General features: G+C 43.5%; 1 protein-coding gene and 1 pseudogene across 2 annotated transcripts in view; both read left to right on the top strand.

Annotated features, from left to right (window-relative positions):
* zbtb16b (zinc finger and BTB domain containing 16b) overlaps nucleotides 1–3,095 on the top strand; it is a gene marked incomplete at its 5' end in the record, with an annotated part of 21,245 nt that extends 18,150 nt beyond the window's left edge. The window contains 2 exons of the mRNA XM_080526528.1: nucleotides 159–326; nucleotides 598–3,095. Coding sequence (XP_080382654.1) covers nucleotides 159–326; nucleotides 598–827 — 398 coding nt within the window. The 3' untranslated portion in view covers nucleotides 828–3,095. The remainder of the gene's footprint in view (nucleotides 1–158; nucleotides 327–597) is intronic.
* Nucleotides 3,096–13,226: 10,131 nt separating this feature from the next.
* On the top strand, nucleotides 13,227–17,236 carry LOC308154076 (G protein-activated inward rectifier potassium channel 4-like; annotated as a pseudogene). The gene is made up of 5 exons: nucleotides 13,227–13,355; nucleotides 13,470–13,608; nucleotides 14,508–15,227; nucleotides 15,487–15,655; nucleotides 17,149–17,236. The product of its transcript is annotated as a G protein-activated inward rectifier potassium channel 4-like (transcript).

The raw sequence follows: 17,236 nt of genomic DNA on the forward strand, positions 1-17,236 counted from the left end.
TCTCCAGGTGACCACCCATTTGACTGTGGTGTGTCTGTCTTCAGGTGACCACCGTGGTGTGTCTGTCTGTCTCCAGGTGACCACCCATTTGACTGTGGTGTGTCTGTCTGTCTCGAGGTGACCACCCATATGACTGTGGTGTGTGTGTCTGTCTCCAGGTGACCACCCATTTGAGTGTGAGTTCTGTGGGAGCTGTTTCCGGGACGATGGAACATTGAGAGGACATAAACGTATCCATACAGGAGAGAAGCCTTACGAGTGCAACGGCTGCGGGAAGAGGTTCAGCCTCAAACACCAACTGGAGACCCACTACCGCATACACACAGGTCAGAACACACACACAGACACACACACACACACACACACACACACACACACATACCCATTGGGTAGCTTATTACTGTTTACCTACTGTAGGTAGGTAGCCTACATACCAAGCTGTGAGGTTAAGACGATGTACAAGGTTACAACACAATAGAAACAACTAATGTAGCCATTGGTTATTACCATGATATTACCCGCTAATTCCGATCTGTAATGTAAAGCTACAATCTTTTATTTCATTGTATTATTATGAGTGTGCTTGTACTTTTCCAGGTGAGAAGCCATTTGAGTGTAAGCTGTGTCACCAGCGGTCTCGGGACTACTCTGCCATGATCAAACACCTGCGCACTCACAACGGAGCGTCGCCCTACCAATGCACCATATGCCAGGACTTCAGCCCCAGTCTGGCTGCCATGCAGAAACACATGAAGGCCCACAGGCCTGAGGATGTGCCGCCTGACTGGAGGATAGAAAAGACTTACCTGTACATCTGCTACGTCTGAGCCGGACTTGGACATCAACACTCACAACGGGGCACGCACACACCCCACACACTCACACATGCACACACACACACACACACACTCACACATGCACACACACACAGGCGCGCGCGTGCATGCACACACACTCATACACTCACACACACACACATGCACATGCACATGCACATGCACACACACACACACACACACACACACACACACACATACATACAGGCTGTCTTTTGCTATGTCCTATGTCCTCTGTACTTTATGTGGTTTGATTAAAAAAAATCTCAAGATGCTCAAAACAGCATATGGGTATGTGTTGATCATATGGAATAAGATCTTACCGTAGCAGCAGTGAGAGAGTGTTGAACTAGAAAGCAACCAGAGTTGTGTTGTGATTTATCATCTTATTTTACCTGTAACTTAACATAATTTCTCTGTTATTGAATCATTATTATTTTTGCATGTTTTACTTGAATGGCCTCAATGTTTTGACCTCATATGCTTGATTTTATCTGAGTCATTATTTCTTCTTCTACAGTGGTTTGCTGAAAGATGCCTCCCTGGCATTTAAGGGATAGTTCATTCTAAAATCGAATTTCTGTGATTAACTCTTACATTTATTCCAGTCAATACACAAGACACTTTTTAAGTTTGTATCCAGGTTCTGGCCATAAATTAGATCCAAACCATTTACATTATTGGAAAGTGTGGCTGCTGCAAGTTTCTAAATACTTGGTGAAAATGTTTTAAAAGCGTCTTATGGATTGGATGTGGTTAATCACATAAAATAAATGCTCTTTTAGAGTGAAACAGGCCTTTAAAGTGTAACATATTTTGCTATTTATGTCATGCATTCTGTTACCAAATAGGTGTTGGTTTTATCGCCCAGCCTCTCAAGAGTGTTTTGTTATTAGCATAAGCGCTACCTCCACAATCTTCACTTTGCACAGAGGCAATAGCCCATTTATTTGTAGGCCTACTGGTGTATCTCATTGTGATTATAAAGTTCCGTCATCCATAGCTTTACCTTCAAACTTCCTTTCATGTTGCTGAAGTGGTTTGATATGTTTGTAGAATTAATTCATAAAATCGGTTTGGTTGATTTCCTATGTGGAGAAAAAAATGTTAAAGTCTGCAAAGTGGCTTTTATGTGTCGTTTTTTTTTTTAATTAGAAGAATTATAAAAGGTCTGCTTAATGCAGTATCTGAATTTTCTACGTGACGAAATGAAAGAAATGTGAATGAAAGTGTTGTCTTTTTTACTAAATGTGAAAAGATTATTCTATAAAGTGGAATCACTAAGCAGGTTGTCGTCAGTTGTGGTGTTTGTTGCTGTACTGTAATGTACAAAATGTTATTTTGTGTCTTATTCCTTAACAAGAGCCTAGCGAGGGCTTCTCCGGTTTAAAAAAATGTTGTATTTTTGTATTACAGTGATTTGCAATCTGTTTACATTTGTTATGATTTCAGAACATCTGATTAACGTGTCTGTTTTATAAGTCTCTGATTTGAGTAAGACCCCTCCCTTGTGCCTCTTTTATAAATTGAGCATTGATGTTCTTGAATACATGAATACAGTATGTTGTACTGATCGTTGTTTCTGGGTGTTTGTTAATTGTTAGTGAAGGACTGAATTTCATTGTCATGATGCTGTCAATCCAATTGTCTAAATATTGCAATTTGAATGAAGATAATTGCCTGTGACTATGATAATATGCTGCAGACACCTTTAGGCAATTTCTACTAAAAAGTCGGATTCACTGAAAAAAATAACGAGTTAAGATGACTTTGAAATTTGGATTGTGAGATTCAAATGAAAGAAAGAAAATTTTGTTTTTGTAAAGCAGGACATTTGGTATATGACATCACCATGGCCTTCTAGAACAAACAGCCAACACTCAGTGCCATGGTAACGATGCAAAGCACCAACACATCTTCACTGTACTATCTATTCTACTTGTACATGCACTAATAATGATCGATCTCCATGGTGGACCAAAAGTAACAGAGCACTTTTTAAAAAAAGATTTTTCTTTGAACTATGTTGTAACAAAGTAAAAGTTATTTTTATTTGGAGTGTACTACTAGAGGGTTGTGATTATCATCATGTAGGTATGTCAATGTTCGTCTACCTCAGCACCGGCTCAGTGCTTGACCTGGTGTCCAATCAGGGTTGTTCTTCTTGCCATGTGTGTGTAGAATCCTTCTTCATTACAGCTTTGTAACACTGTGTGTGTGCAAGTGTTTTCTCAGTGTGGATTCAGGCACATCTCTCTGTAAGCGTCAGTGTTCTGTGACATGATGAAAAAAAAAGAATAAAATGATTAACTATTTTACACTGCCATTTGTGAGTCAATTACTGGAACTGAACTCAATGTTTGAATGGCTTGCAACTACCCAAATCATTGCTATTCCTACTGGGCAACACTTATAATCATTACCATGAGTAAGCTTTGATTAACTATTTAAATGATATATAAAAAATATTGTTAATAAATGAGTGTTCCATTTATTAACATTTGCAAATGTTTCTAAGCATTACACACATTTAGAATTAGTTAAGCATTGTAAATACAGTAAGATGCATCATATGTGTTAATGAACGTAAGTAAGCAATAATGTACTAAGCAATGTAGACGTTTAAACATTTATTTAATTTACATAAAAGGTTATTATAAAATGTTACTGTCACAAGTCTTCTCAGTTTTCTTGTCTCCAAAACCAAAACCAAAATTCTGTGACCACTCTCTGGCTAACATGTTTTGATGATTGATTCGACTTCTAGGGACCTTTTATACAAAATGTAGCCTCCAGGTCCCTCCCAAAAATCCCAGGGTTTTTTGCCAGAGGGCCAAATCCAAAATACCTGTAGGCGAGACATAACAGGTGAATAGGGTAAACATGTTAACTAATAGATATCACTATGAAACTTCCCCAGTTAATCACTTACATTAACACAATTATTTTTTGTATTACAAGTGTTCTGAAACTGTATGTTTAAATATGCAAATGAGGCGTTACCTAATCAAATATGCGCTCATTTGCATAACATTCAAGAACATAAATCTAAACATTGGCTAAAGCCAGGTTAACATTTCTTGTTTCATCTTGTTGACATGTAAGAGTCAAAGGCTTGATTAAATTATTTGTCAAATTGGTTGCCTGTTAGTTGCCACCATGGTATCAACTATTATGAATGTGTAACTTGAATAGTTACAACAGAACAATTGAACCACTTTAAACATAATGTTAACTCTTAATCAGAACCTTCCGCCTCACTAGTTTCTGAATCCCCCTCTCCCTCCTCCTCATCTCCCTCCTCACTCTCATCTTCCTCCTTGTCTTCAACTGGCCCTGGTGCAGGTAGGTTCATCGGGAGAGCAGGTTGTGTGTGGTGGACAGGGCGACAGTGACCAGCTCCCAGCCATGTCCGAGTGGCGAGGGGTGGTGCTTCAGGGAGGGGTGGCGCACTAGATATGCCAAGTAGTTGGCACGGAGACAGTGTTGGCGTAGGCTATCTGCATCTGGAGGGAGCCGGAAGAATTACGTTTATCATTCTCTTCCACTTCTCGGCACGGGCCTCAGCCATGGTGCTGCTCTTTTTGTTGCCATAGATGACATGTCGTGTGAACTGGAAGAGCTCCTCTACCACCTCCTCCTCAAGGTGAAGGCTATCTCCACACCGTGAGTTGCCGTCTTGCCACAGGGCTCTTAGCCAGCTTGTCATACACCAACAATTTCCCTGTGCCATAGAAGCCTGAGTTGGCATCACAGACTGTAATACAATGTAGCTGCACAATACAGTCTGCCATCTCCTCAGTCACCAGGCCATGGCATAAAATTATCTCCTGCTTTCTCTTGATATAGAGCATACCCGGCAACTGTTGTGAGATGGCCGCTGCTGTGACATAGGCATCGGTGTCAGCTGCATCTATGACAACAGGGCCACTGTAGCCTGACTCACGCAGAACTGCGTAAGCAGAGAAGAGGATGGTGTCAGCCTCAGACTGGTCAAATATGTAGTTCATCGGTTGTTGTGTTGACAAGTGGGTGCAATGAGAGCCATCAGAGTAAACAATTTCTCAGAATGTCAAGGTTCTCCCTCATCTCAGCAGCGACCATGAGCCTCCCCTTTACCAGCTGACTCATGAGCCACAAGCAGCGCAGCCTCCTCTTAAAATGCTTGGCTTTGACAAATTAATCAAGCCTTTGACTCTAATTATGTCAACAATATGAAGTGCATCGTTTTGTGCATATTTAATTAGGTAACACCTCATTTGCGTATTTAAACAAACAATTTCAGAAAACGTGTAATACAAAAAATAATGTTCTTAATGTAAGTGATTAACTGGGGAAGTTTCATAGTGATATCTATTAGTTAACATTTTTACCCTATTCACCTGCCATGTCTCGCCTACAGGTATTTTGGATTTGGCCCTCTCGCAAAAAAACCCGGGATTTTTGGGAGGGAACTGGAGGCAAAAAATAATAATAAAAGGTCCCTAGATGTCAAATCAATCATCAAAACATGTTAGCCAGAGAGTGGTCACAGAATTTTGGTTTTGGACCCTACTACTTCCAGCTGGACTCTGGAGTCATCTCATGCACTCTGGTGACCCTCGGTGGCACTCCGCTAGACTGACAGCTGTGGTGTATTGGACTACAGATGTGGAGAAGGATAAGTCACTGCCTGTCTGCCCCTCTTGTCATATACAGTAAACTAGACGACCATGTCCACCAGATCGACGCAGAATGACACTGCTATCATACACTACTTGCTATTAACAAGACAGAGATATTCATCACAGGTACTGTTTGCTGTTGGCTATAGAGTATATTGGTATTTTTCATTTTTTTCTGTTATCTCTTTTGTATCAGTTTTTGTGATGTGTGGATATAGGCTGTAACAATGTTGTATTCTGTCTTTCTTCTTGTCATATACTGTAAGACCTAAACAAAACTTTCTATATCCCTTTTGTCTCTTGTCATGTTGTTGCTTTTAATGTTTCTCTTCTCATTATGTACCAGTATTTCCTTTTGTCTATTTAGTAGTTCTGGACACATAGTAGTGTCAGGTAATTGTTTTGTTGATCCATGTTATTTAAAAAAAAATCCAGTGAGAATTTTGTCGATAGAACTGTAGCTGTGCTGCTATACAATTACTTCATTATAACTACCTCAATAAATTCCTGTTTACTACTGTATGTGTTTTCAACACCATAACAAGTGTAAGGCGATGCTACCATATTTAGAATTTTAAAATACTAAAATTACAACTGTGTTGACACACTATAATGTCTCACCCGTCCAATTTGTTTGATGAGAATGAGATATGCCAAATGTAATAGAGCTATTTCAGAAAGATAAAAGGTAGTGCTATATTTAGTTACAAAATGTGCAAAAATGATTATCTCCCCGTTAATCTCCTCATGCTCTGAATCGTACTGGATTGATTAAGAGCTAGTGCTAATGTAATCTCTTCTGTTTAATTAATGAGAGCGTGGTGGGCAGCTAAAGCAAACCACATTACAAACCATCTGGACCGGCTTGTCCCTGCTCTTACCCGCCCTCACACATTACACATTAGGCTTTACAAGAAGACACAAACAAGAAGATGGCAGCTTTATTTTCATACTGTCAAACACTTGACAAACCACTATAATCCCAACACACCACTGTATGCAATGCAACCACATCAGTCAGTCCCTCCCAAAAAACGCGGAGTGTTTTCCTTGATTATGCGGGCAGAAATCCTTGATTATGCAATAGAATATGCGATCATTTTGGTGATTTTATGCGATGAAAATGCGGGAATTTGCGAATATTGAAAAAAGCTGCACAAAAATGCAGCGGAGCTATTGCCGCCGAGCTACCTTAATATCACTTCCCGCGGTGCTATCGTCACCAAACTGCACCAAACTGACAATATGACAATGGCAGAGATATAGCTAATTAAGCAATATCACAGCACGGCTGTGATTCGGTCGTAGGTACAAGGCCGCAGGCCGTTGATATTCAGTATAACAGCACGACCTCAAGTGTGATATTGCTTTTATACAACAGTTCTACAGCGCTATTTATTAGTTAACAGTAATAAGCAACAACAGATTAACATTTGTTTGTTTATTTAATCATTTATTTTGGCTCCGCCAACAAAAAATAGTTCCGCAACTGAACTTCAACTGGACTGTTGCGTGTTGCCTAGTAACCTGAACACAAACATGTAGTCTAATTAACAGTCATTTAGAAGAACACCTGTGCGGCGGAGTGATACATATAAGCCCCAGTGCTGTTATACTGTATATCGGCACTCATGGAATGCCTCTTGTCCAATCAAATTACTTAGTCGGAACTAACTGTTCTTATATTAATTAAGCAATATCACATGAGAGGGGGTGTGTTATACTGAATATCAGCACGGCTGTGATTCGGTCATAGGTACGAGGCCGCAGGCCGAATACCGAAGACAATTACAGCCGTGCTGATATTCAGTATAACACACGACCTCGAGTGTGATATTGCTTTTATACAACAGTTCTACAGCGCAATTTATTAGTTAGCAGTAATAAGTGACAACAGATTATGATTTGTTTGTTTATTTAATCATTTATTTTGGTTCCGTCAAGAAAAAATAGTTCCGCAACGGGACTGTTCAACTGGGGTCGGTTGCACCACTTCTTACTAAGTACAAACTAACCCTAATGCCGCTTTTCCATTACAGGGCCAAAGCAGGCCAGCCCGCTTTGGCCTGCTTCTTTTTCCTTTTCCATTTGTCGGCCCAGGTCCCGTCAGCTCGGTTCGGCTCGCTTCTTTAGCTCCACATCGAGTCCAGGGTCTACATTTTGGATCTTTTTGCCAGGCTGCGTGTGACGTGTGACGCTGCACACCGTTGATTGGTCAATGGAAATCGTCATCCCATGTCCCATCCCATAGATTTCTTCACTAACCGCCATCTTGAAATACCACATTCACTCTTGGAAAATGTCACTACAGTTTCTGTAATAGCTTATTAATAAAGATTCGAAAAATTATGCTGACCATCGTATTATCTTAGTTTAATGTCATTTCAATGAATCATAGAACTTTTATTTACAACAAGCACAACACAAAAATCGCTATTATGCACCGTCTTTGTCCGTGAATAACACCGGCTGTGGAGGTGGTACAAACACAATACTCCTTTGCTAACTTCACCATCGGTCTACGGTCATTTTGAGCCCTTAACCACCTTTTGAGCCCTCAAATGCCGGTTTTAACAGAGAATTCGCTCCGCGCTGTGTCCACGGTGATAGGAGTGGAGGATCGACTCCATTCAAACACTTTTGGATTCCCTGGCTTCTCCTCTTTCCGGACACGTTTGAATTGGTATCCTAACCCCCGGTAAACCGAAGTTATTAACCCGCAAACGGCACCGTGTTTGTCTGTGAATAACACAGCACACAATGATACTACAGTTCATAAAGCAGACAAGTGAAGGCAGTGGTTTTAAGGGTTCAAAAAACATGTCTTTATTATGTGTAGAACAACATATGTGTAGAACAAAATCCAATAGAAATGATTCAAACATGCAGACAATCAGGCAGTAGCCATCTCTATGCTGAACATAACAATGATGCTACAGTCAGTGAGGTAAAATAGTAGCCATCTCCTTACGATAGCCCACATACGTTTCTTTCTCTTTTCAGCATTCCTCTTTCGAGTATCCTTCCTTCGGTCTTCGCTCTTCTGTCTTCTCTCTTTTCTCTCAAAAAAACCACGGTTAATAATATACCACATGCCGAGGGAAGGCATAGGATAGTTGCAAGTTCCTCCATTCTGCTATTGTTGCTGTGTTGTGTCTCGTGAATGTTATGACGCGTAACTCCGCCTACTATCGCCTACTCCTCCTACTAGTCCGGGTCGGTTGTGTATAATGGAAAACCAGAACTGATCAAAAGCGGGCTAAAGTGACCCGACCTGACCCGACCCGACCTGGGCTGGGCTGCTGATGGAAAAAGGCCATAACTCGTAGCTAACCGTCGTTACCTCAGCGGAGATAAAGTAGCCTGCTGAAGCAGGGGAAACCAGACTATCTTAGCAACGTAATGTTGCTAGCGAAGTTTCCCACAGAAGTGGGGAATAAAACGTCAGATCAGATATATAAACGGGTTATTTTGATAAACCGGACACATTTTGGGAATATATATGGCTACTTTCTCGCCTGAAAACATATTAAAACTTCATAAAATGACATATTAACACTTGTAGAGCCAAATTAAAGCTTTTAGCCAATGGCGGCCAAAATTGAGGATTTAAAAACGGAGGGTTTTGCTTTGCTCGCTGATTGGCTAATGTAGTCTAATTAACGGTCATTTAATAGAACACCTGTGCGGCGGAGTGCTACATAATAGTTAAAAGTCCCAGTGCTGTTATACTATATCGTAACTCATGGAATGCCTCTTGTCCAATCAAATTACTTGGTCGGAACTAACTGTTGTATGTTTGGATATCTCGATCCGTTTCTCCTATCGAGATCGACCGAACCAGAAGCAACGTTCGGGAAAGAACGCGCTCTATTATTTATTTATATTGCAGTGAATATTTGCCATTTCTTGAATTATGTGACCTTGCATAATCATGCGCCATTTAGCTGATTAGGCATTGGATTATGCGATCGTAGAATCGTGTTTTTCTGGAGAGACTGTACAGTGCCTGTTATTATAAACTCATACCTTAGTATGAATGACAGGTATCTGACTGGTACCATACCTTTGTGAATTCTTAATCTGATGATATTCAATGAGATAATTTGATGAGATACCCTCTGAGCCCTTACCCCAACCTTAACCATAACAGTGTGAGTACAGAAGAGATTTTTAAAAATTATTATTATTATTAGGCTATTATTATTATTATTATTAGGCTATTATTATTATTATTATTATCCATTACAATACGTATACACTGTACTCATAGAAGTAAATACACAGTTATAACAATATGTCAAGGTGCATTGGACGCTGCGGCCGGAGTGGCTTCTACACTGGTGTTTCTTTGTGTTTTTAAGTACATTTGTATGTACACTTTTATTTTAGTACTTATAGGGAACAGTTGTGTAAATAGTACCTACAGCAGGCTCGACTTATTAGAAGTCGGCACGCAAAACGATAAAACAGTTACAGCGGAGTTTCTGAAGCAACACAGGATATACGACGAGATCGCCCGTGTACCGGGAGAACCTTGGTACTTAGTCCCCTCCCTGAGGCGTAAACGCCGGCGGCGAGACCGTAGGAAACGACGGGGCCGCCGGGGAGGCCTGTTAGCAAGGCTAAGACGTAGCCCTGACAAACCTGCTTTACCGAGTATTTTCCTTTCCAACGTCAGGTCCCTGACGAACAAGATGGATGAACTGAGACTACAGGTTGCTAAAAACAACATTGTGGGGGATAGCTGTGTGATTATTCTGACCGAAACCTGGCTAAATGACACTATTGTGGACTCAGCTGTTAGCTTGGAGGGACGGACCCTACATCGCGCTGACCGAACGCAGCTTAGCGGCAAGTCAAGAGGGGGTGGGATCATAATATCGACGAAGGATAGCTGGTGCTTAAACACGAAAACTGTAAGTAGCCACTGCTCCCCAGACCTGGAATACTTGACTGTTAAATGCCGACCCACATACCTCCCGAGGGAGTTTAACGCGGTGTTTATAACATGTGTGTACATAGCGCCTAGCGCGGACGGCAGCCTAGCATTGGCGCGGCTATATGACGTCATCAGTGGCCAACAAAGCACTGATCCACAGGCTATTCACATCATAGGAGGAGATTTCAATCATGTCGACCTGAAGGCAGTACTACCCAAGTTCTATCAGCATGTGAAATGTGCAACAAGAGGAGGAAATACACTGGACAAGGTATACACCAACATCAAACGTGCTTACAAGGCTAGTCCGCTAGCTCATCTAGGCATGTCTGACCATGTGTCAATCCTCCTGATCCCTGCATACACTACCATGGGGAAAAGTGCTCCCATCACCACTAAGACTGTCAGAACCTGGCCAGAAGGGTCCGCTCCACTGCAGATCTGCCTAAATGAAACCCTATGGCAGGAATATGAGCATGAGGACCTGGAACAGTACACGTCGTCGGTTCTGAACCACATAGTGAACTGCACCAACTCAGTCACCGTGGACAAACGGGTCCGGGTCTACCCCAACACGAAGCCATGGATGACTGGGAAGGTCCAAAAACTGATCAACGAGAGGGACAACGCCTTCTTCGCAGGGAAGAGCACACCGCTGTACAGCTCCACCAGGGCCAACCTAAAGCGCGGAATCAAAGCGGCCAAGGCAGAGCACAGAGAGAAGATTGAGGAATGCCTCCTGAGCAACGACTCCAGGCGGATGTGGCAGGGGGTTCAGCAGATGACAAACTTCAGAGCCAACAGGCTCACAGCCGCAGAGGACGACCCCCTGCTGGCGGGAAAGCTGAACACCTTCTACGCCCGATTCGACGAGGGGCGAACGGAGGTAACCGCAACACAAACACCACTCTCTCCAGCTCTCAGCAGCCTCACCCTCACAGAGCATGAAGTGAGACGCGTACTGAAGGCGGTGGACCCCAGGAAAGCCTCGGGGCCGGATGGCGTCCTGGGACGGGTGCTGAGAGACTGCGCCGACCAGCTGGCCGGGATTTTCACCAACATCTTTAACCAGTCCCTGTCCCAGGCCACCGTCCCACCCTGCCTGAAAACCTCAACTATCATCCCAGTCCCGAAGAAAAGCACGGTGAGCTGCCTAAACGACTACCGCCCGGTGGCACTCACACCAATCATCATGAAGTGCTTCGAGAAACTAGTCCGGGCCCACATACTCACACGCCTCCCGCCCAACCTGGATCCATACCAGTTCGCCTACAGAGCCCACAGGTCCACAGAGGACGCCATCGCGACGACTCTCCACGCCACTCTATCCCACCTGGAGAGGGGAAACAGCTACGCGAGACTGCTCTTCGTGGACTTCAGCTCCGCCTTCAACACCATCCTTCCAGTCAGGCTAGTGACCAAACTACTAGACCTGGGTCTAACACACTCTATATGTGCGTGGATCAAGGACTTCCTGACCGACCGCCCCCAGAGGGTGCGGGTGGGCCCCCACACCTCCACAGCCCTCAGCCTCAGCACTGGGTCCCCCGAGGGCTGCGTGCTAAGCCCCATCCTCAACAACCTCTACACCTACGACTTCACCCCCGTCCACCCCAGCAACTACATCGTAAAGTTTGCAGACGACACCACCGTGGTGGGATGTATCTCGGGGGGGGACGAGGCGGCGTACAGGGATGAGGTAGAGCAACTGAGCAAGCTGTGCAAGGTTAACAACCTGCTGCTGAACAAGTCAAAGACCCAGGAAATCATCGTAGACTTCAGGAGGAAAAAGTCCGAGATCCAGCCCCTGCTCATCGACGGAGAGAGCGTGGAGAGAGTCTCAACCCTCCGATTCCTGGGACATCACATGCGGGATGACCTGACCTGGAAGGACAACACAAAAGGCACCATCAAGAAGGCACAACAGCGGCTATACACCCTGAGATGCCTCAGGAAGGAACACAGCAAGCAGGAGATACTGGTGACCTTTTACCGCGGCGCAGTGGAGAGCATCCTTACCTACGGCATCTGTAACTGGTTCTCCAGCTGCACAACAGCGGAGAGAAATGCGCTACAGAGAGTCGTGAGAACAGCACAGAAGATCACCGGCGCCCCTCTCCCCTCTCTGGAAGAGCTGTACAACACACGCTGTCTCAGGAAGGCCTCCAAGATCTCCAGGGACCCGACCCACCCTGGGCACGTACACTTTACCAGGCTGCCCTCGAAAAGGCGATTCAGGACCCTGGCCGCTAAGACAAACAGACTGAAGAACAGCTTCTACCACAGGGCCGTCCAGGCCCTGAACACAGCAAAGACCTAAGTTCTGGGCCCTGGACAGTCTGGACGGATTGTATGGCAGCTGCTGGACTGAAAAAAATCAGGTGTAGTGCTGAGGCACAAACATGTACATTTCAAGCCTGCAAACTGTGACACTTTAAATAACGTGAAACAATACTATTGTGCAATATGACAACCCTAGTCGTCTATCTGTACAGTATAGTACAGTGGATTGTGTACATAGCCTTTATTTATGTAAACCAGCTCCTTCCCTTCTTGTGATTTTTATTTTATTTTTCTCTTTCCTAACACCAGGGGAGCCACCCCTCCTAAATTTCGTTGTTTGGTACCTTTACTGTAGCAATGACAATAAAGTCCATTCATTCATTCATTCATTCATTCATTGTGACCACACTATACATTCTAGTCCCTCTTAAGAGTTAGCCTACTCCTCTGTCCCTCAGGTGTTAGCCGCTGGTTGGATTTACACAGAGGAGTGTTCCAGCCATGCTCTCCACTGTTATCTCTAACAGCCTGACACTGTATGGGGATGATGGCAGCTACGGGACTCAGACTTACCCAAGGAAGAACATCAGAAACCGAGCCTCCCGTCGTCACAGCCCATACCTGCGAACGGTCAGACAGTAGGACAGTTTGTATTGTCTATATGTATCTACACATTTCAGTTTTGTATAAAGATATGAAATGGCATGTTTTTCTGTAGTTAGAATCTTGATGTCTTGATTGCAGGCTGATCCCAAAAAAGTCTCCAGGATCACCAGAAGAGGTCACTATGATGCAATGGCTGTCTGCCATGCTATATTGCCTCTGCCTCTCTCGCTGAGACTGAGGCTGGGGCTTGGTGTGGGGCTGCCTCGAACCAACAGCAGTAGGCATAGCCCTCTACCTGTCAATCAGAGAAGCTACTACTCACAACACAGAGGAAGACAAGGCCTAAGGTCTGTAAGCTGCTCCGGTTATAACACAAAACATTCTGGAACTCTAGGAAAGGCCCCAGATGCGGGAGAAGTAGGCTGACATTCAAAAAGGCCTCTCGCTCTATCAAGCGACAGACTTTCGATAGAGCGAGCGAAGAGATCTTAAGCGTCGTGCCAGCTCCAACTGTTGACAGTACCAGCGCTATTTCACTAAGGATGGTTTGTGTCAAGGCTCCCATTATGAAAAGAGCAACTTTATGCTTGACCTCATAACCCCCTTAGGCTACGTTCACACTGCAGGGAAATGTGACCCAAATCCGACTCAGGTCTGATTTATGCATGACCGTGGGAACAGCGCAAGTCACATGAAATCTGACTTTTTTAAATCCGACCTGGGTCGCGTTCAGAGGTGGTATTACATTGGATACATATCTGATATTTAGCAACGCGCCCCCGTCTAAATTGTCATTTAGATGTTATCATGTTTTCATATATATCATACATCTAGATATACTTGCAGTATACAGAGTAGACCTGTATCCTACAAAGACACTTAGATTTTGATTTAGTAATCTACAAATTAATTAGACCCCTATACTTTCTTTTTATTTATTTTTTTGTTTCTTTTTATTTTACTACTCGATCTTTTCAGTTTGTAAAGCGTCTTTGAGTGTCTAGAAAAGCGCTATATAAGTCTAATGTATTATTATTATTGTAAACAGTGCGCTGTCCTTCTGTACATGCAGGTCTGTTCAGGGCCGTGGAATGTTAACACGGGAGTCAATGCAGGTCTAGGTCAAATATAGGTCACATTTTAAAAGTAATGTGAACTGCCAAACAAAAGAATCAGATCTGTGTAAAAAATCGGAATTGAGCATCAAGACCAGCAGTGTGAACGTAGCCATAGTGTATCTGAAGTACAGATGGATACTGTTTGTCTTTACCCTGTGCTACATTGTGACCTGGACAGCTTTTTCAGAACTCTACTTCCTAGATTCATGGTTGCGTGGCAATGAGGCACACATGGGGCCCACAATGGCAGCCCTGCTTTGAGAAAGTTAAGAGTTTCCACTCTGCCGCGTCTGTGGATAATCAGATTATCAATGGCTATGGCTCTAAGGTGGTCACAGCCAGCTGTGTGGATGGGTTAGTGCTCATGATGGCTCAGTCCATTTTTGAATCCTTTCTAGATGCACTCTTGGTGGGGTGCATTCTGGCCAAGCTCTCCATGCCTAAGAGAAAGCTCCCCTCTTTGCTGTTCAGCCAGTACTGTGTGGTCTCCAAGAGGGATGAGAGACTATGGCTGACGTTCGACGTCAGGACGCTGAAAGAGACACACATGCTGGTGGCTGCGATAAGAGCAAAGCTGATCCAATCTCACCACACCAAAGAGGGAGAGTTCCTCCCGCTGGAGCAGAGGGAGATCGATCTGGGTGACAAACTCAGGAGGAGCCAGGTTGTTCACAGTGGAGCCTCAGACACAGCCCCCTTTGGGGTATCAGCACTGACTCTTTCCACAAGGAGAACTTTGAAATTGTTGTCATGGTTAATGGAGCAGTCCAAGACTCAGGTTTGTATACTATGGTGGTGACAGTATAGATGTTTTGGATAGTCCAATCCTAACACAAAGAGAACACTGTGAAGGGCTTTTCCCCAAGCAGATTGTTGTGAATTGTATTTGACAATTGTACGTGACATACATATTCAGATAGTTCAATTAAATTCAATTAAAGCCGTTGCCTGATTTCTGGGAACAAAGAACAGCTTTCCTCATCTTAGATGAATGTCACTGCAGTGTATTTCATATAAATCTGCATATTTTTTCTCAGGCACTGCCTTTCATGTGAGGACCTCCTACACTGAGGATGAGATACTGTGGGGATGGCAGCACCTCAAGGAGGAGAGGTCTACTTGTGAGGCCAACCACAAGACTTCTGATAAGACCTATGAAGTTCAGATCAGCACACACTGTGTTGAAGACATATCACTCGGGCGCAGGCAAAAGAGATCTACTGGTCCAGACATTGATTCTGTTTCCAGTCAGTGCCTGCCCAATTGTCTGCAAAGAAAGGAAACCGCGTTGTCTCTGATGATTTGTTACGGTGTAACACTATTGACAATGAGACAGGATCTAATAAACTTTGTAAGAATGAGTTTTTCTTATGAATATATAAGTAGCTTGTGATGATTTTTATATGGTTGTTTCTTATTTTATAAACTGTAAATCAAAGCTAATGAAATCAAGATGCCGTGTCCTCCAGAATGTTTGAATAATGTAAATGAAATAATGATGACAAAACTGCAGTTTACTGTAAACATTAAATGAACTATTATGTCATGATGATACTTTATGTCTTGATTATATAGTACAGTATATGAGGGTGGGGAGCATGGCGCGTTCTGGCCTGCAGAGGGAGCCAGACTGTGGTGGGGGATGGATGACGGGCTGATTATGGACAGGTGTCAGTAATCAGACTCGTTATCCAACTGGTCTATTTAACCTGTGTGTGTTTGTTCCCCTGGGAGAGAGAAGGAGGCAGGGAGAACCTGTGACAGTAGGAGTGCGCAGAACCCGAAAGGGGGATCCAGTGAGCGAGTTCCGGAAGGGGAGCCGATGCCGCAGCATTATTATTTATTATTGCTCGTGTTTATTATTTTGAAAAGAAATCTACCAGCACGTCAGTGACGTACGCTGAGCAACTGCAAGCGAAATAAAATGCTCTCATTGAACACTTCTTCTGTGTCAACCTCCTTCTGTGCCTAGAGACCTTAACAATGAGAAAAAAATGTATCTCTCTTCACATTCATCAAACTTATAGCCTAACAGTCCAGGTAATATGTTTTTTTTTTTTTTTACTTTTTCATAAAAGCATGAAACTTGGACATTTGTACAGTTTGGGGTCCTGAACATTTTCAGACGTGGAGCCCTCACAAAAAATGTCTCCTAGTGGTCGTGGTGGCCATTTTCCTTTCCGCCGTAGTCGAATTGGGTATTTTGCTTCCTATCTCCTGAACCAAACATGATAACACCGAAAATATGATGACTACCTCTATAGAACATCATAAAGTGTTCAGGTGAATAGTTAGTGGTGACCTCAGACCTCATAATGTGCCAGGGATCACAGAAGCAGACACACTGGGACAAGGGAACAAGTTTAAGGACGTTTATTAAAAATAAAAAGACCCTATCTAAGACTAACTAAACCTAAACTAGTGTATAGTGTGTGGGTGCCTAGATGGAATGAAATGGAGTGTGTGCTAGGCTATGTTAGTGTATACCAAGAGTCTGTGGTGCAAAAGCTATGTGTGGTGCAAAATGTAAATGGAGGACGTGTTGTACGTGTATGTGCGGGACTATGCCAAATCAGAGTCTTTAAGGGAGTCCTTGTGTCTGAGTTCAAGAGTGTTGGAAGAGGTCTGTCCATGGGATTGGGTGGAGATGGAAAGGGGTAGGAGATCCTTGGTAGGGTCTTGGATTTGGGCATGAGTAGGTGGCGCGGTGGTGGAAAGGAGTTGGATCGTGGAAAGGAGTTGAAGGCCCAACCCAAAGCCTCCATCACCACCACTTTGGCATCTTAA

This window comes from Nansenia antarctica (assembly GCF_963989245.1).
Source record: "Nansenia antarctica genome assembly, chromosome: 3".
In the NCBI taxonomy this organism is placed as follows: Eukaryota; Metazoa; Chordata; class Actinopteri; order Argentiniformes; family Microstomatidae; genus Nansenia; species Nansenia antarctica.